Source organism: Amblyomma americanum, chromosome 1 (assembly GCF_052857255.1).
Source record: "Amblyomma americanum isolate KBUSLIRL-KWMA chromosome 1, ASM5285725v1, whole genome shotgun sequence".
NCBI classification, from domain to species: domain Eukaryota; kingdom Metazoa; phylum Arthropoda; class Arachnida; order Ixodida; family Ixodidae; genus Amblyomma; species Amblyomma americanum.
In genome coordinates this window covers 151,016,911-151,036,169 of record NC_135497.1, presented here as the reverse complement: position 1 = coordinate 151,036,169, position 19,259 = coordinate 151,016,911, and the positions used below count along the sequence as shown (strand labels likewise).

The 19,259-nt window shown below is 43.9% G+C and overlaps 1 protein-coding gene across 4 annotated transcripts in view; it reads left to right on the top strand.

Annotated features, from left to right (window-relative positions):
- The window catches only part of CkIIalpha (casein kinase II subunit alpha), a 62,485-nt gene that overhangs the window by 6,807 nt on the left and 36,419 nt on the right, over window positions 1-19,259 (top strand). For 3 of the 4 annotated variants that reach the window (XM_077647350.1, XM_077647351.1, XM_077647349.1), the window contains 4 exons: window positions 2,257-2,429; window positions 5,129-5,240; window positions 8,399-8,500; window positions 9,014-9,064. In XM_077647350.1, coding sequence (XP_077503476.1) covers window positions 2,335-2,429; window positions 5,129-5,240; window positions 8,399-8,500; window positions 9,014-9,064 — 360 coding nt within the window. In that variant the 5' untranslated portion in view covers window positions 2,257-2,334. Of the gene's footprint in view, window positions 1-1,896; window positions 2,009-2,256; window positions 2,430-5,128; window positions 5,241-8,398; window positions 8,501-9,013; window positions 9,065-19,259 lie in introns of all 4 variants that reach the window. The other variant, XM_077647352.1, reaches the window with a different exon arrangement.

Here is a 19,259-nt window from a genome sequence, read left to right as displayed (position 1 = left end):
GTGCTAGAGTATTCTAGCCACATTTGAACACTATGGAATATGACTGCAGCTAAACTTCTGATACTGCCGTTTGCTACTCTGATGGCGTATGTCAGTCGGTCGTGTGGAGCAGCTCCCTGAATCCGCAAATGAGCAAGATGTCTAAGGACTGTACTGTCGCGGTCCAGTCAGAATTCGGGATCTGAATCCAAATTGCCTATTGAAATTCACTCTTAGGTTTCATGGAACAAGAAAACTTGTTCTTGATCATTGATTGGAAAATGCCTTAAGTAGGGGTTGGACTTTTTAGTTTAAACGAAAAAAAATGATAAAAGTATGGTGAATTGAGTTTTTAAAAAAGGTCAATATTCTTGGCATGAATGGCATAACTAGCTTGCTGTTGAGTTTGAGTGACACCCAGTCAAAGTTGAAAATTAACTAAGTAGGCAAGTCAGGGGTGTACTGAGATGATGGTATTGTTGGATAAGCCGCACAGTTAAGCGATTTGAGGCTGGAGGCTGAGCATGTTTGGTTGGTTAAGGTTGCGATCAAGGCAAGAAGCTTTTTTGGACATTGGTGTATGTAATTTGGATTTTTGGAGTGTGCTGGTTATATATGGCTGCAGTCATTTTCTCTGCTCCATTTCTTTCATACTTGAGTTGCAGAAAAATGCATGTAACGAACCCATAGCACTACAGTATGTAGCTAAAATGTTTTGCTTATTTTTGCTTGTAGCGGTGCTGTTTACCCGAGAGGAAATCTCAAACGGGTGTAGTAAGCATTTACTTCATGTATAGTTCAAATGTTCTTTAAGAATTGTATTTTGTTGCGTAGAGATGTGTAGTTATATTTTAAGCTCCTAGGTTATGTGGAGGCCTTTAGAATATTTAAATTGCCTTTTTTTGCAATTTTTTCCTTGTCTTCATAGTTGTCTATTCCTGCATTGAGAGGTGGCAAATGCACATTTGTTGTTACCTGTTGATGCAGGTGTCCTGCTTATCCGTTTTTGCTGCACTTTTTATGCATCATAACAGCATATTAATGTTATTATCCATGTCTGGCTTATTGCTTTTGTTGCACTTTAGTACTTGTGACATTTTGGAAAGCCATTCATCAATAAGATTTTAAGCTAAGTATTAGCACTCCTTATAAATTTCCAGTTGCAATTTATTTATTTTTTGCCTCCTAGGGATTACATAAATCTGTCTCCATGAAAAAATGTTATAACATTAATTAAAATTTAATATATTTCTGCGTACCTGTGTTATGTGGATATTAGATGTCGGTCTCTGGATTAATTTCAGCTATCTGGTGTCCTTTAACACGTGCTGATACCATAGTACGAGTTCTTATATTTTTTTTTGCTCCAGAATGCAGTTGCTGTAGCCAGAAATCGATGCACGAAATTTTAGTGACTTTGGTATTTGGCTACTGATACCAAGGTTTTGATATCGAATCCTGGCCACAGTGGCTGCATTTCAGCGGAGGTGAAATGTGAAAACACCTGTGTGCAGTGTGGTGTCAGGGCAGGTTAGTCTAAATTAATCTGGGACCCTGCCTTACGTCATCTCTCATACCCTATATGCTGCATTGGGCCAAACTCCACGTACCGTGCCATCATGCACAACACCATAGCCACTGACCTACTGTAGTGGGTCTCTCATTGTGCTCCTCCTCTTGCTCATGCCATGTTTGATATCCTCTCTAGTCGAAGCCACTGTTCCTCACTTTTCTGGGTGACAGTAATAGACCCTTTTCGTAATCCAGGTTGGCTTCCTTACGTTGCACTTAATCCTAATAATGGCATCACTGGTTATTAGCAGGACAAGGGTGAAGTCCGATTGGCAGGTGCACTTGGTGCTGTTACGGGGACCATGTTGACACACACATAAACTACGGCTATATATTCCATTTCAGAACTTTGCTGTTCTACCTTATTCTGCAGTGCAACCTTGAGGTGAAGCTGGGTTAACAATTATGCAACTGGTCCATTGAGCTTCAAGATTGCCTTTGAAGAGCAGCATCTCATGTGAATACTGGAGGCTCTTCCTTTTTTTGTGTGTTTCTGTCACTCTCCTTGTATGACTCAGCTTTCCAAGGTTTGATTTTTGTCTCTTGAGCCGCCTGTGGCCTCGCTTTCTTTTTTTGTGTGGGGGGGGGTCTCTAAATACCACACTGTTAGTGTGTTAACAGCTGTTATCATTTGATTGGAGCCACAGCAGTCCGTACTTGAGGTGCAAAACATGAGTGTTTCGGTGGCACTTTTTTCTATTGCAGGTTTGGGGAGGCAAAGGCGGCTTGTGTGACAGGTCAGGGCCACGAGGGAAGCAGTTTGGAAGCAGCAGGGGCCGACAGATGCCTTTGCCCAGCAGGTCACGCGTGTATCCAGATGTCAACTCCCACAGGCCCAGGGACTACTGGGACTATGAGTCACATGTCGTCGAATGGGGGTAACAAAACTCGTTATTAAAAGAATGAAATTTATTGCAGTATTTGCCTGTTGAATCCAATAGTGCAGTTTAAGGGAACAGAAATGTAGTGATCATCGTTACCATTTGTAATATTTTGTAACAAAGTTCCAGGTTTCTGTTATGCCTGTACTGGCTGAACTAGTCCGAATGGTAGCAACTGCGTGGTGAACAAGCAGCAAAGAAGAGCAGCACAGATTGTGTTTCTGTGCACCTGTATGTGAGCACTTGTGTGCCATATTCAATTAAGTTACATTAAAGTAAATTTTGTGTTGATATCAGCATGAAAGCAAATATTTAGGTACCTCATACCTAGTCATCCGTACTTAATTAATCAAGTAAGTGGAATTTTTAAAGAACTTTTTCAGTACATTCAGAAAGGTTTGTTGTGCACAATAAAACTGTTAGGTTACCTAGATAACCCTTTTGCCTTCAACAGTTATTTAGAAAGTTGCTCTGCATCTTGATGGAAGGAATACGAGCATTTTATTGCTATTCATTCTAGGATAGCAGAGGGATGAGTGACACTCGTTACCTAAAGCATGGAGCCCTACAACAGTGATGCCACAATTATTGCTACGATTCTTGTACCAATGAATGTTTGACCTTGTGCATACTCGCATTCCCCAGGTTAAAAACTGTTACAAAAATAATAAATTTGGAGTGAATTTTGCTTTATTTGCCATATTCACTTTAATGCAGTGTTTGTGTAGCCACATTACATGAAATAGAAGACACTTGGCTAAGAGCTGGTGACTGTTTCATCATGCATGCATTTGCCAGTCAATGTTGTGAAGCTATAGAGTCCTTACTAAACGTACGAGAACCATGCTTCCAGAAGTCCAGTCTTTGCTAACTAGGTCCAGTTTGCTTGTAGAAGTATTAGTGTTTGCCTGTTGCAGTTTGTATTTCCTGCCTAACTGTATTCAGAACTACCACCTTTGTGCAGATAGTTTGAGGGCTATCTTTTTTTAGTTCAGGCATAACCAATGTAACACATAGTTCGTGTCTTACAGAACACATTGCTCACTTTTGCACAGTTTTATCCCTTGGTTCTCTTTTCCCTTGTATCTTTTTATTGCAGTCACACTCCATTAAGGGGGGAAGAGGGTCTTAGAAAAAAATTTTTATTAATGAAGTCACATTATGAAATCTTCAGGGAACATGTATTTTTGTTTGTATTGTTGTGTCGTTCTCAGAAGAGATAGCGCCCATTAAGTGGTTGTAATCGAAAGAGGGTGTTGTGGGGATGATGCAAAAAATAAATGTGATGTCGATGGGATGATTAGTCAATTAAAGACAAAAATGTCACAAATGTAGAGAATGGTTGTGAAAACAAGGAGGTGGGCGGGAACGAACATGGTGCCAAATTTGAAAATGAATTGTGGCGCCAAATTTGAAAACTCAAAATAGGTGATTGAGATGAAAAGGGTATAATTGGAGTATATTGATAATTAATCAATTAGTTAATGAATGTTCATTGTAACATGTTATTAAGCATTTTATTGGTAACAAATTGGTTAATTAATGATTGACTAAGTGATAGTAATTAATCAGTCAATCAACCAATAGAAGAATTAAGTGAACGGGAAAGCAGCCATGGCGCCAAATTTGAAAGGCGACCAGTGTCGAGGAGGCGTCAACGCCTTTGCATTCCTCCAATGCGGCTAGCCGCAGTGATCTCTAATTTTTCATCTTAAGAGGAGACAACAATTGCCCAGGTTGCAACGAAATAAATTTCGCTTTCATATGAACGGTTTTTGGCAGTTTTGGGGGGGCCTTTCGGATGATTTTTCCCACTTCCATGAAGTCTGAATTAACGAAGTTTTACCGTACTCCCATCCCTGCATTGTCATGCCGCTCCTTGCATTGTCACCCTAGCAGGTTCATGAGAAGCGGCCAATGCCAATGGCTTGGGGAGGGGGGTCTTTGTGGGGGAAAGCCATTTCATTCTTGAGTTATATCAGACTATAGCAACTACGGCGTCGGCGATGTACAAGCAGTACTTAGTGCTCAAGGGTATGGTCGTGGCTTGCGCGAACTTATCATATGTAGTGGCATGGGAGAGTGATGAGCATCCGAAATTCTGCACCTTTGCACAATGCACTCTGGCCGGGGAACCTTAAAATTTGTACAAACTGTGTTCTAATCATTGAGATTCTACTCTGCTTGTAACTGCTGTGGTACCAGGTCGAAGTGCCTTTTCATTTCCTGCATTCTGTGAATGCCCATGAAGGAAGCTGTCTCAGGAAGCTGTCTCTGGCTTTTCAACAAATACGCTCATCTGTTGTCAGCTGTCTGGCTGCTTTCGTACTGGCAGTTGGCAAGATTTTAATAGCTGGAGTAGGAAAGGTGCCACTTAAGACGCCGTGCAGTGTCCCACGACCTGCAGTCCTGGATCTTATGTTGAGAATAGAGACCAGGATAATGTAATGCTTTCCAAGCTGCCAATATTTTGTTTCCACTTCATGCAGCCGTGTATAGAGTAGCATACCTTAATCACAAAGCCTTCTTTTTGTGTAAATAAACTTTCTTCACGGATCATTATTATGGACATGCTTGTCCATAATACCGATGCATGACTGTGCTTAATAATAGCATCCTATTCTACTGTCTTTCACTTGACAGTACCTGGAGGTTTGCTTTTGTTCATGGTCTCATAGAACCTGTTTTCCTTTCAGAGTTCAAGATGACTACCAGCTTGTCCGCAAGCTTGGGCGTGGGAAGTATAGTGAGGTGTTTGAGGCCATTAATGTCACTAACAACGAGAAGTGTGTAGTTAAAATATTAAAGGTAAGCTATGTTTGTTTTGTGTTCTAAGTGATTTTATAGTGTGTGGTTTGTAGCTTTGCTAAAAATTGTGTGAAGTTGATGTTTACAGTTTGGGTCACCTAATCAACCTTATCATCATATGGGATTTGACGATTATACTAAGTACAAGATATTGGTCTTATTTGAGGCAAAGTTTTATGGTGTGCTTTTTACATCACATGTACGGATCGCCAGTGGCAAGTTTTGGTGCTCGGTGGACGCATGTTCGCCGTGCTGCCTATATGTGCTGTGGCTAGAAAGCATGAACAGCGTGCACATCGAGACCAGTAGGATGATATGCATCCTCAGGTGTGCCTCTTTCGATTGGGGTACGCTTTGCTGCCGGGCTGTTTAGGTTTTTGGCATTTGAAGGTTATTGTTATTGTCAGGATGCTGCTTTGCTGGGAGGGGTGACCAGCCTTAGCTTCATGTAATTAATAGTATACATTGACTATACGTGCGGGTGTCATGGTCAGCTATAGGTTGCAGAAAACATTCTGTACCTCTTATATTTTATTCTGAACTAGCATGGACCAAATTTTGGTCCCAGTAGAAGGCAAGGACATTTAGTTTTGCGCAGGTGCAGTGCTTGAGAACATGCAGTGGTGGTTGCTGTGTGTTGCAGTCACTTAAAGCCAAGAGCCATGTAGTGCAGATATGATGATGTGGGCTTGCAAGTTTTTTTTAGCTGCATTATGATGTCTCGGAGAGAATAAGTGATAGGGGCATGCAGCGCCAAGTGTGGTTGACATTTTGAGAGGGAAGCTGGGCATCGCAATTTTAAAATCTTTGTGCAACATGTATTTTTTTGTGCTCACTCTTTAAGTACAGCCGCTGTTTGATTTTTCGGACTCGTGGGGTGGGAGGGGTACCTGGATAATGGTCCAAATAATTGTACAGTCCGAAAAAGTCATGAACTTAAAAAAAAAAAATCACTTTGCTGTGAAAAACTTGCTTCAGATATCTCGAACTTCACCTTTTTCCACTTTACTTTTAGCAGGCAATCATGTTAGGTTGTATTCAAACCAGAGTCAAGCTTTCGTCATGTTTGCACCACCGCATGTCACCAGTTCTAGCCTGCATAAGGTGACCATATTCCTTAGACCCCAAAGGGAGAATTCAGCAGGGCTACCTCTGAATGACACGGCTAGTAGTTTAGACATGCACTTTTTATTATTTTGTCTATATCACGCAGCATTTCTTTTCCTCCAACTTTTGCCTAGCTGACACATGCACCTAATACTTCTGCCTGAATAGATCTTTTTCAGCAGCCGATTTTTGCAGATGTGTCCATGGTACTGTTCACACGTCATGTGCACATTCACTTTGAGCATCAGAGTCGCTTCAAGTATTGTCATTTGAAGCTGCGTCTTCTCTGCATACCACATCTTATTGATAAAAAAAAAACATTCTCCACTGCTACATTTGCTCCTGGCAAGCACATGCAGCACTCAGTAACCGCCCTCATGTTGTCACAAGGCAGATCATTTCAAAGTGCTGAAGAACATCCACCCACCGTTCCGCGACCGGCTTCTTCAGGCTCTTCCATTCCTCTAGTTTTTGAGTCGTGTCATGACGTGAGACGTTACAGGCTTCGCCAAATAACATTCTTGTCAAGACAGATGTGACTGAACTCGGAAGTTATGAGTGCCTGTCTGTGGCTTGTTTCTTCTATTATTTAGGCTGGTTTGGTGGAGCTAGGTAGAGCGGGTGTAGCCAGTGCAGCGATGGCGGGACAAAACACCCTCCCACAAGCATACTGGCAGGACAGCGGGACCACGGCCGCAAAATAGGGACATGTCCCGCCTTAATCGGGACGTCTGGTCACTTTAAGCTTGCGTGACGTGGCTGCGGGTCGTGCTGGGAACACGAAGTGTTGCGCACCCCGCGCTGGGCGAAAGTGCGAACATTGCATTTCCCAGGGCAATGATGGCCGTGAAGACTGAAAGGGAACAAACAGGAAGAAGCGAGATAAAGCAAGTGCCTCTGGCTGCACCTCCACCCCTATGTCCCCCCATTTTCCCTGCACCACGTGTGTCGTCAAAGCCGTGGAGGATGCTGCCGCTGCCCTATTTTTATTGCCTATTGTGACGGTGCTCAATTCAATTCTTTGTACGCCGCCTCACTGTTAACAAAGAGCATGCCTTCAACTTGAGCGGCAACAATGAGGAACAAATAGCTAAGCCTATCCAAGCTAGTCCATCCGATTCTCAGTTTAATTCCGATTGCGCCTTTCACGGCAGTAAAGGGTTGGTTGTTTGTGACGGTGATGCCTGCTCTCGTCTGCCAGGTTGTAAAACAAACTTTCGGTCTGGACTCCACAAAGTCTAACATCTGTTTTGAGTTGACCTGCCAGTTCTTCAGTAAAGTCCGGAAAATCTGTCAGCAACTCTGTCATATAATTTTATCTACAGTAGAGTCTCGATGATACAATCCTAGTTGATAAAAATTACAGGATATGGTTTTGTAAAATGCTCTGGCCTGAGGGCATTTTGTGCTATGGGCAGAAATTCGGATATCATGAACCACCCACCCAACTTTGGATGATACGAGCGCATGAGCTGTGACCGCACCCTCGAGCACCAAGTATTAGCTGCCCGTACATCGCTGACACTGGGATTACTAGTTGCTTGGTGCTTGCCGCTAGCATTATATAGAAGTTCAGCAGCCAAAAAATGTAAAAATTGCCCTGTCCGGCATGCCGCGAGGCCTGTGTACATCACCGACGCCACGACTGCCAACCGCGTGGTATGCATCAGGAGCAGTGAGCAGCGGCATGCGACCAACAAAGTGTAGGCGTTGCGAGTCAGTGGTGGTGCGCGGCCGAAAGTAAACCCCGTCAGCCGAAAACAGATTTGCGTAAATTCTACGTACGAATTTTGTTTGTTTTGGATGATGCGAATTTCGGGTGATGCAAATATTTTTCGTGACACTGAGATTTGTATGATCGAGACTATACTGTTGAACAAGTACACCTATGTAATATGTTAGTCAGGTTTTTGACATGAGCTTTTAAGAAATTGTGCTGCAGAGAAGTTGCTAAAATGCATGCCATTGGTTGCCATTTGTTTGTCTTAACTTCAAGGAATGCAGTAAGGGTAAAATTTTTTTGCTACCCATAATGCTTCCTCAAATTGCAGCCTGTGAAGAAGAAAAAGATAAAAAGAGAGATCAAGATCTTGGAAAACCTTCGTGGGGGGCCAAACATTGTCACATTGCAAGCTGTCGTCAAAGACCTTGTTGTGAGTTTGCTCTTTGACTTCCATTACCCTTAATATGCAACAGTGTGCTGCCAAAGCGAAATGCTTGGCTAGTGCACTGAAGAAGAGTTATGATGTAGGCTGGTTCGCATGTAGCCTGGTCGTGGGAAGAAAAAACTGAGGGATAACACAGGGCAGAGGACAAATGTTAATAAGGATAAACACATGGCCTCGTTCACTTTTGCTTTTTGTTGTCCCTGCGCTGTTTCTTCCAGCAATCAAGGCTGTTGCTACTGCTGTTTGAAAATACACTGTATTTGTAGAAAGCAGTTTTAAGATTTAATCCAAAGTCTTTGTGTTTGCAATGTTTGCAAGGAAAATAAAAACTTAAATTTTCTGGAAAAGCCAGCCATACTTGGGGGTTTATTAGATTTGGTTTGTTTCTTGGAAAATGTTTAGTTTGCTTAGTTAAAAAGCTCTAATATTTGTTGGCCTTACCGATTACCTGGTACTTGGTTTCATATTTCCTGCCTTATTTGTTTTTTCTTGTTACAGTCGAGGACACCTGCTCTGATTTTTGAACATGTCAACAACACCGATTTCAAGGCGAGTTTTTGATTACTATTTGATGGCTTTGAAATGTAAAATATTAGACAATATAAGGCTGACTGGTGTGTACGCATGGTGCACAGGCAAGCATGCTTACACATTACTTGTAGCTGTCCTGTGGAAAGATTGAGGACACATTGGGCAGTGGTAATGACTGTGCTCCACACCAGTTTTGGTGTTGGATTACTGCATACACTTCTGTAAGCGCTGCGCATACCCCAACTTAGCAGCATGCAGTTAAAAAAAAGTCAGGCAAAAAAAAATTCAGTGATGTTCTTATCATTTCGCCTGTTCAGCATGCTCTGCGGGGTGCTACCAGATGGTGAGAGCTGCCTGCAGAAGCCTCACCATTACAGAGCACTGCCTCAGTGTTGCCATCTCATCTTATGTGCTAGGCGGTTGCACTAGAAAGGACAAAATGTTATTGGAACAATCCCTTGTTGCACAAAAACCAGAATGGAGTGCACTTAAACTTTCAGTGTGTTTCCCTGTAACGGCGCGCCACTGGGTCTGCTTGGATGGTGGCGGATCGGTGGCATGCCGCTGCCTCGGTGTCACTAGGTCTAGAATGCTTTGTATCACAACCGTAGCAGACAGTGCTTTAAAACTAATCGCTGCTTGTCATAAACAGTCTAGTCTTGTTACCAATTTACCATCGCTCAATAACGTTGCATTTAAGGGGGGATGAGGGTCTTGAAAACTTTTTTTTTATTTCTTAACATATCTTCCTGAAAATTGGCATGCAGATATATCTTTGAATGCTAATCCCAAATATATATTCAGATTTTATATATCTCATCTAGAAATGAAGATACGGCAAAATAATTTATGCCACTTAGGTCTTTTCTTACGGGCCATTATGGTGGTTTCTTAATTAAAAAAACTAGTTTTAAAGTAATGCTGTCATTCTTAAGGGCCCATTGCACATCCTAAAGCTAAAGAAATTTTTAAAAAGTCATCACATAGGTCATGAATGAATAACAAAGTAGGAAAAAAAAACAATGTGGGAGTAATTAGCTTAGATCTGACCTAATTGCTAGTCTATTGGGTTTAATGAAAATTGGAAAACTTTAGGATGTAGCTGAGGTGTTGCTGAAAAAAATGATACCTACTTCAATAAAATCAGTCGATGCAAACATTATGAAAAGTTCCGTAAGGCAAAGGCATTTGATCGAAAAAGCAAAGCTGAGAAAATTGCATTCAAAGTTTTGCTTACTCTGCCATTTTTGTTTACTGATCATATGGAAAAATTTAATGCTTTAGCATGCCGCCCAGTCATTGCTGAACACAATAACACCAAATTTACAGAAATCTGTTCATGTAAAGATTATGAAAACCTCTGTATTGCATTGGCACTTGACAAAAAAAAAGCTCCGAAAATCACTTGCTATTTTCTTGGAATCTGCCACACATTCACAAAAGTCCTGGGCAGTAGTCCTGGGTGCTGTCAGGCTTGTGCTTCTTGGCCATCCTCTTCTTCACCTTTTCAGCATTGGTGTGACCCTTATCAGACCTGCACAGCCTCTGTTTATCTTTTTCAAGGCTCCTACCAATGAGGCAGCTCCCAGGCCTGTAACCAAGCTGTGCTGCAACAGCTCTGCTGGTTGTTGCCATTCCTTGGTTGAAGCGAGAAACTGCTTCTTGCGGGGTTAAAAACAGGACTGAGGAGTGTTTAATGCGAGAATTTTCAAGCTTCAGCTTAGAGCGCACGTCTTGGCGCTCTGCCAAGTTCGCCGAGCCCCCCCCCCCAGGGGCTCTCCTCAAAATATATATATATAAAAAAAACAAATGATGATATCAGCGGCGGCAGCGGCTTGGCGCGCTGCCAAGGTCCGTGCTGCGCGTGCTTGTCGAAGCGTTGAGCACGCGAGCTCGGTTCAGCCGCGGCGTCCGTCGCCACAAACGCCGAAGTCGACATTAGGCTTAGGTCAGCCGGCTCAGCCGCTTCGGACGACACGGAATTCGAAGCGGCTTGCAGCGTATCAAAAGTCGATATTTTCCACGAGCTTAGTCCAGGCACATCCACCGACACTGCAGAGACTTGCGGTAACACCGAAGTTGACGGCGATCGGCATTGTCCAGCCGCGTCCACCGGCGATGCTGGCGTCAACAGGGTTTGTTCAGCCGCGTCCACCGGCGAAGCTGTTGGCGAGCTCAGTCCAGCCGCATCCACCGAGGGTACAGCAGCTTGCGGCATCACCGAAGCTGCAGTTCTCGACGATGCAGCGCTCTACTTATTCCATGCGCGTCTCTTTTTGCCGACTGCTTTTCGTGTGCTTGCTTTCAAGCGCGCGTCTCGGGCCATCGTGACACACGGAACAAAGACACCAGGCAGGCAAATACACGCAAAAGCACAAAATTCGAGGCTAAAAGAAGCGATTCAATAGCCAAAATGTCTACAATAACGATAAGGAAAACGGCAGAACGAAAAATACTAGGAAACAAAGAGGAGCGCTAAAAATGACGGGCGTGCAGGCGAAAGCAGACGACGGGAAGGAGCCGAACAACGCGGCCGCGGGGGGCAAAGCATGCGTCACGGCCAATCAGAGGGCTGCGCCTCGAGGAGCGCCCGTTTTACCCAATCGGCGGCCGTCTCGCGACGCTTTCACCCCTTGCGAACGGGTGCTGATAGCTCCGCTGTGCGAGGGTCTACAGCTTGCCGTAAGGCGCCAAATTGGAGAGCGGGAAACCAGCTTTCAAACGAGACCAAGATGGCGCCGATCGGTTCGCGTCGCGCGGAGCTACGGCAGCTAGAAAATGGGGCAAACTTTCGCGCTTGGCGTTCAATTTCGGCTCACCGACGTTTCTAAATTGCCGTTTTTTTTATACTTTGATTTGGAATTCAGCTAAAATATTTTGTAGAGGCAAAATTGGGACATTAAAGACTTCAAAATCGCAATTTTTGAAAATTGCCATTTTTGACCATTTTTCGCGATTTCAAGACCCGCGTCCCCCCTTAAATGAGTTATAGTCAAACCCGCATATATCGAACTCTGAAAAAAGGACATCTGCAAATGTATTTCGATATAAAAGTTGCAGTAAATGCGACAGCATCCGAAATATTGAGGTGGTAAAAATTTTATTTCTTCGGTAGCCACTTACTGCATGTAGATTAGCAGGCGAAATAGTTGTGAATTTTTGCTTCATCTTCACTGCCTTGGAGAGAACACATTTTTCGGGATTCCGAACAGCTGAGACAGCAGCCTTCTATTGACATGTAATAGCGCCGAACTGTGCTGAGTGCACGGAGCATGACAAAGCACGAGGGCACAGTTTCTCGTCCTCGTCGCCATTCGCGTCAGTGGTATCCTGGTGGTCCTAAAGACAGCCAAATTACCGCCGAAGGAAAAACAATTGCAGCACATGATAATGTGGGTACCGGGACACACAGGCATCGCAGGGAATGCTGAGGCAGATACGAGAGCTCGAGAGCTTACAAACCGAGCCTCCAACCAAACCAGCCTCGAGCAGCCTGATGCGGAACCAGTGCCCTTAGGATACTCAGAAATTCAGGATTACTATAAGGAGGTCAGGATTAGATATCCCCCACTTCACAAAAATCTCCACCAGTAGGAAGCAGTCTATTGGAGACAGCTACAAACGGGAACTTTCCTGAATCTAAACATGCTAAGTAAGATCCATCCAGAGCTATATAGCAGCAAATGCCCAGGGTGCGAGAACAAAGCCACGTTAATTCATACAACGTGGTGTGAAAACAGAATAAATAAACAAATTCCGGCTGCAATAAACAAAATCCCGAGTGCGGAGCAGTGGGAGAGGATGCTTTCCAGTGAGGATCCGGCAGTCCAGGCAGAACTGGTCCGGAAAGACTACCAGGCGGCAAGACTCAGTGGGGCCCTGAACTAGGGGCTCCAACCCTGCCACGAGAGCCACTGACCATGTCAAAAGATGTGAAGAGTGGCTCGACACCGAGACCCACCCATATATTTCTATCAATAAAGTTATTACCACTACCACCACCTCTTTTCGCACAGCATCAGTGGGAGCACGTGTTCTGTACCGCAACCGCTTTTCCCCCGTGCCTCCGACACTGCAAGTATGCCGCCAGCACCGCCACGTAGGTCTCGCCTGCGCCATTTCTTTGTGTTGTGCGCGGCGGTTAGGGGTCTGCTACTGTGCCATTGTTTTTTTTTTTTTTTTGGCTGTGCAGAAGTGCTAGCTTTGTGACCATAGCAGGGAACGAAATGCTGAAGTACAAGACTTTAACGCTGCAGCAGAAGTTCTGCTTGATCCAAGAAGCAAGCAAGAATGCTTGTTCCAAGACAGAGTTGGCTAAAAGGCACGGTGTGCCCTTTGACGTTTTCCACAATACTGAGCAACAAGTCGAAAATACTAGAGGCTTACGGCAAGACAAATTTTTCGAAGCGGTCATGGGTGCGTGCTCCCATGTATCAAGATGTGGAATCTGCTGTTTCGCTGGCTGCAGGAAGCAAACGCAGTCCACCTTCCCATCAATGGAACGCTACTGCAGGAGAAGGCCAACGACCTAGCTCTACAACTTCGGCACGAAGAATTCAAGTGCAGTAACGGATGGTTTTGCCGTTTTAAAGAACGCATTAATTTGGACATTTCTCACCGCCTGTGGTGAGAGCGGCAGCACTAACGAGAGCGTTGTAGAGGATTGGAAAAGGCACACTTTGGCGCCGCTGCTTAGCAAATACGGTGCAGACGACGTTTACAACCATGGTGAGTTTGCATTTTTTATAAGATGCTGCCAACAAAAACATTCGCAGTGAAAAACACCGCAATCAAGGGTAGAAAACTGGACAAGGACAGGATTACTGTGCTGTTCAGTGCAAACATGTGCTGTAAACACAAGCTGCTGCTACTGGTTGTCGGGAAGACTGGGAAGCCTCGCTGCTTCAAAAATGCGCGGCTGCCGCCAAAGGATGAACTCGTCTACAGGCACAGTAAGAAAGTGTGGGTGAAAGGTGAAATATTTGAGGAATATGTGCGGCAACTTGACCGCAAGTTCGCGGCCGCAATGTCCTTTTTGTCGTCGACAACTGCCCGGCACATGGCGACATCGCACATCTGCAGGCCGTCGGGATGGTATTTTTACCTCCAGACACGATCTCGCAGCCGATGGACCAAAGCGTCATTCACCACACAAGGAAGATTTATCGGCACCACCTGCTCAAATGCATGCTCCTTTGCAATGATAATGGCAAGGAGTACTCCATCCACCTCCTTGGAGCCATATGCCTCATGGTGTACACTTGGAAACAAGTGGAGCCCACATTGATCAGGCGGTGTGTTGAATGCACTGGTTTTTCTAGTGAAAGCGCTGTTGATGCCGATGCAGGCTACCCATGTACGCTTGACGAAGGAGCAGAGTATTGCGACCGCATCAAGGCACTCTGCGCAGAGGAGGGCGAGTCCAACACAGTCTGCTTCGCCGAGTATCTGAACTTTAGTGATGAGCAGACAGGCTGCTCGGACTTGGAGAGTGAGATTACAGCTGTTGCGAACATGCGCGATGACAGCGACGATAGGGACGACACGGACGAGCCTCTCCGAGCACCTGCTCTCGGCGAAGTTATCGGATCGCTGAACGTTAACCGCAGTTTTGTTGAGTGCCATGGTGGAAGTTCTGAAACGGTTCACCTAGTTGACCGACTTGAGAACATGACCTTCGGAGCCGCAAACTACCGGACACGGCAAACCAGCATCTCTGATTTCTTTCAGTCATTCAAAATATGCCGAATAAAGGTAGCGCGTTCCTGCAACGAATTTTTTTGCCCGAGTCGTATTTCTTGGTGTGTTCGGTTAATTCGAAAACCCGCTTAATTCGAAGATTTCTCGCGGTGCCGATGACTTCGAAATAACGAGGTTGTATTGTAAGTTCTCTTGAAATACGACCACGAGGCATTTTATGGATGGCACAAAGTTGATAATCGAGGAACCCATTTGCAAATGGCCGTCATTGTGGACATTTTTAGTTTTAGGTTGAAAAAGCACAGCCTTTTTGTTTTTATTTATAGACAGTGAATTCAATGAACTCCATTGATTAAGTTCACTTAAAGCAGCATTCGGAAGAGCCAACAGGTCCCTTGCACAGCCAGATGTAAGAAACAGACTAGTGTCATCACCGTATATGACTTGGGCAGTGGTGTCAATATTTATTATTTCGTTAATGTAAATATTAAATAACAAAGGTCCAAATGCTTCCTTGAGGTACACCAGAATGAATGGGTAAGCTGTCTGAAAGGCAGTTATTTATTGAAATCTTCTGACACCTGAACTGCGGATAGCTTTTGATTAAGGGGGGATCAGATTGCGAAAATTATGGAAAAAATTGATTTTTGGAAACCACGTGTTTCGGTATCTGCAACACCTAAGCTACATTCTATCAAAATGGTTTTGTTAAAAACTCGCTAAAATTGCACGAAAAAATTTGTTTGTGCAACGCGAGAAAACAGTTATAAATCGCGCAAGATCACTGCAGTTCGCGGGTCCATATCTCGTCTTTCCTGCCACCGAGCGCTGCAGTCTTGGTATCGTTTGAAAGTTCCAAGTTCCGTCGTTTTGTTTCTGAATTCTTCAGACGTCGCCATGTTGTAACAGTCGCACAAACACAAAAGAAGCGCGGGTATGCAAGGGGTGGTCACACGGACTTTACAATGAAATAGGGCCTCTGATTGGCTGCCGGTCTGAAAGGCGCCTCCCCATTGGTTGCTGCTGTGGCAGCGGGCAAGCTGGCAACCACAGCGGACTGCTGTTTTCTGCTTCACAGACCGCTCCGGAGTCTTCATTTGACACGCAGAATTCTGATTTCTGAAAGCCCCCAGGTTAGTAATGTATTGTCGCTCATTTGAAAAGAAATTTTCGACGAAGCATGCCTTCGGAAAACGGAAGCGCAAGCCTCCTACGGCAAGAAAGACTGCGGCCAGTGGGAGAAGCGGAGCACCCAACTGAACATACGGAAACGTGCCGCACTATCATGCACCACGTTACTCCAGCAGCGAAGCCTACAGTCACCCTGTGCCATCGACGCCGAAAACCCAGTTGACGGAAAACACGCCAACGGAGTCTCTTGCACCTTTGCGTACGGCTGCGCGAATCGGTAGCCAAGATTGCAGCGTTGGAGGCGACGCCGGCAGAGACGGTGTGCTCTGTTTCTGGCGCATCGTGCGACACGGACACGCAGCTTGCGAGTGAGCCCCAACCATCGACAAGCTACAGTGAGATAGCTGAAGATCACCGGACTGTTCGCAACTCCCTTCGCGCTGCGTCCGCAACTGAACGGAAGTTTGGTCAGCACTGTCAAAGGACGAGCATTCCTCGCTTTTTGCAGTAGAGACGGCAGTAAATTAGGCAGTCGTGAACTACAATTCAGGGAGCTAAGTAGCCTACTCGGAAATGTGTGCCACCTTGGGTGTGCATCATGATGCCTTTGCCATCTAGAGGGCTCAAGAAAAGGACCAAGAACACCTGAAGAAGGCGTCCAAAGCCCACGCAAAGGTGCAAGAATATGCCTGACAGCAATGATGCAAAATGTTACAGCTCTGGTGCTTTCTAATAAATCTGCAGTGCGCTTGCAAAACTTTAGAGCCAGTTTTCTCAGAAGCGAGTTCTGAGCCGACTGTCCTGCTTACAGAAAGCATAGAACTATGCCTTGTGGGATTTGCATGAAGTTTGTTGCATTGTATTTATTAGTAAATTCTCTATGCAGTGACATTCTTATATTCTTAATAACTGACTCATTTTTTTTTACTGTTTAGCTAAATTGGCATGTTGATAACGACCGCATTTTTCAAACACGGATATAATGTCCTGTGTAAAAAAAAAATGGGTTGGTAAAAATATTTGTAGAATGTCACTGCATGAACTATTCATTTGGCTAAAATATAAAAGCAACTATGGGGTTCTACCACGTTTTTTTTGTCACGCCAGGCTTTCTGCAAGTTGGGTGCAGATAAAAATTTGTAATGTCAAAACTACTCAAGATATATCAATGAAACTTTGTATTTAGTCATTCAGCACACTTCCTAATAACAGTGCCAAATTTCATTGCTCTACTACAAAAAAATAAGGAATTTCACTCCGATCCCCACCTCCCCTCTTAAGCTAAGGAATGGGCCCCTGAAATTGTAAATTTCAAGTTTTGTTAGCAGAGTTATGTGATTGTGTCAGAGGCCTTTGAAAAATCGATGAAAACGCTTAGTGGCACTAAATTTTGCTCAAATGCTTGTAGTACGAGTTCCTTTTGTGATAGTAGAGCTAACTCTGTAGAGCAACCCTTTCGGAAACCGAACTGACAGTCAGTAATAATGTTGTGTTTTTGGTAAAAAGCGGTCATTCTCAGTGTCATTGATTTTTCTAGGCATTCTGAAAATACAGGCAAAATGGATATTAGTCTAGTTAGACAGGTTGTTTTTACCACCTTCTTTGAAGAGCACTAACTTTTGCGAGCTGTATGCCCTCGCTTGGGAAATATGCAGTTTACAAAGCACAAATTATAAACACGCTCAAGAGCTGGGCATATCAGATCTAAAACTTGTTTTATGGTGCGTATTTGCAGGTCATCAATATTGCATCTTCTACTGTTTCACAGAGTGGAGATTGAGATAAATTTCTTTGGTGCTAGTTGGATGCAGAAAAGCACTATCACAATTTCTGGAATTGAGGTACTCTGCGGAGCGCGGATCGTGCAAACTGTTGACAAGGGACACAAAATAATTATTAAAAGCGTTTGCTAAATGCACACCTGATGAAAGTTCCTCATTAAGTATCTTGTACGCCCTCTGAATGCTGACGTCCAATGTTAAGCACTGTGCTAAGGTTTCTCCACGTGATGTCCGTTTGCTTCACAGCTTCAGGATTAAACAACCAATGAAGGTAATCTTTCTGGGCTTGTCTGAGAGTTGCAGTTAACTTATTTCAAAATTTCTTAAATTCGGATAGATGGAACCTGTCTCTTGTGTCCAAAAACGCTTGAATAGAGTATCTTTTTGTTTGATTAGTTTTAGAAGTGCATTGGTTATCCAAGATTTTCTAGCTTTTTTATGCTTCAGTCTTTTAGGGTGAAAAGATTCCGAGTAAGCCTTTTTGAAAAGACACAGAAATGACTCTTACGCGGCATCTACATCAGACTGATTGTGCACGTCGAGCCAATTATTTTTATATTTTTGTGCTGAACTCCTCAAGTGTAGCTGGATTAATAGTATCTTGAATATTCAATGAGGGACACTGCTTCGGCTCTTTACCCGAGGCACAAGATTCCAAGAGAAGAAATACTGGCAAATGGTCGCTAATATGAGCGCTGATTACTCCGGAGTTAATAGTTCGAGATTCAGCGTTTGTAATGAAAACATCAAGCAAACGTCCACAGTCATTGCTAATATGAGTTGGAGCAATAATTGTGTTAAAACATGCATTAGCTTCTAATAGTCAAGTGAAATCAGTACGTAGCTGTGTTTCGTTAATATTTATATCGCCGCAAAAGACTACTTCATACCTGTTTTCATGTATCGAGGATAAGACGTTCTCCATATTTGTAAAAAACTTTACCGTGTTCCTGCCTGGAGGGCGATATAAAACAGAAAATATGCTTTTGTTATGAATGACAGTCAAAATTTCAAAGTCCACTGTAACCGCCATAAAGTGTTTATCACACTGAAAATTTTCTCTGGTCATGAAAAGTACTCCTCCACTGTTCTTGACTAAGTGATTTAAGTAGTGTCTTGTGTAACCCGGGATCTGTATTACTTCGTGTTCGGGTCGGTACCATGTTTCACAAAGTATAATAACATCAAATGGAAAGCCAGAACATGAAAACAAGGCACACAGCTCATCAGACTTATTGTGCGCTCACCAAGTGTTTAAGAGGAAGAAAGATGTGCACAGCTTTTCATGATAAATTTTAGTCACATCCGCAGGGTTCAGCGATTTACCAGCCATCGATGTGAATGGTGGTTGGCAAAATGCTCATATTCCTAGTTCCTCATTTCATCTTATCGATGTCCGCAATGCAAAATATGCGCAGTACATTCGACGTGTCTGTTTAGCGCGTGAAAATTTTGCCGCCCTTCGTCCACACGTACTTCCATTCGTTTCCTTATTTCGCTCAACAACTTGTTCAAGAAGTTTCTTCAAGGCAGGGCAGAGGTGTTCATTAATAAATACTGGGGGAGAACTGGAACTGGCAGCACTCTGGCAACCAAAATTG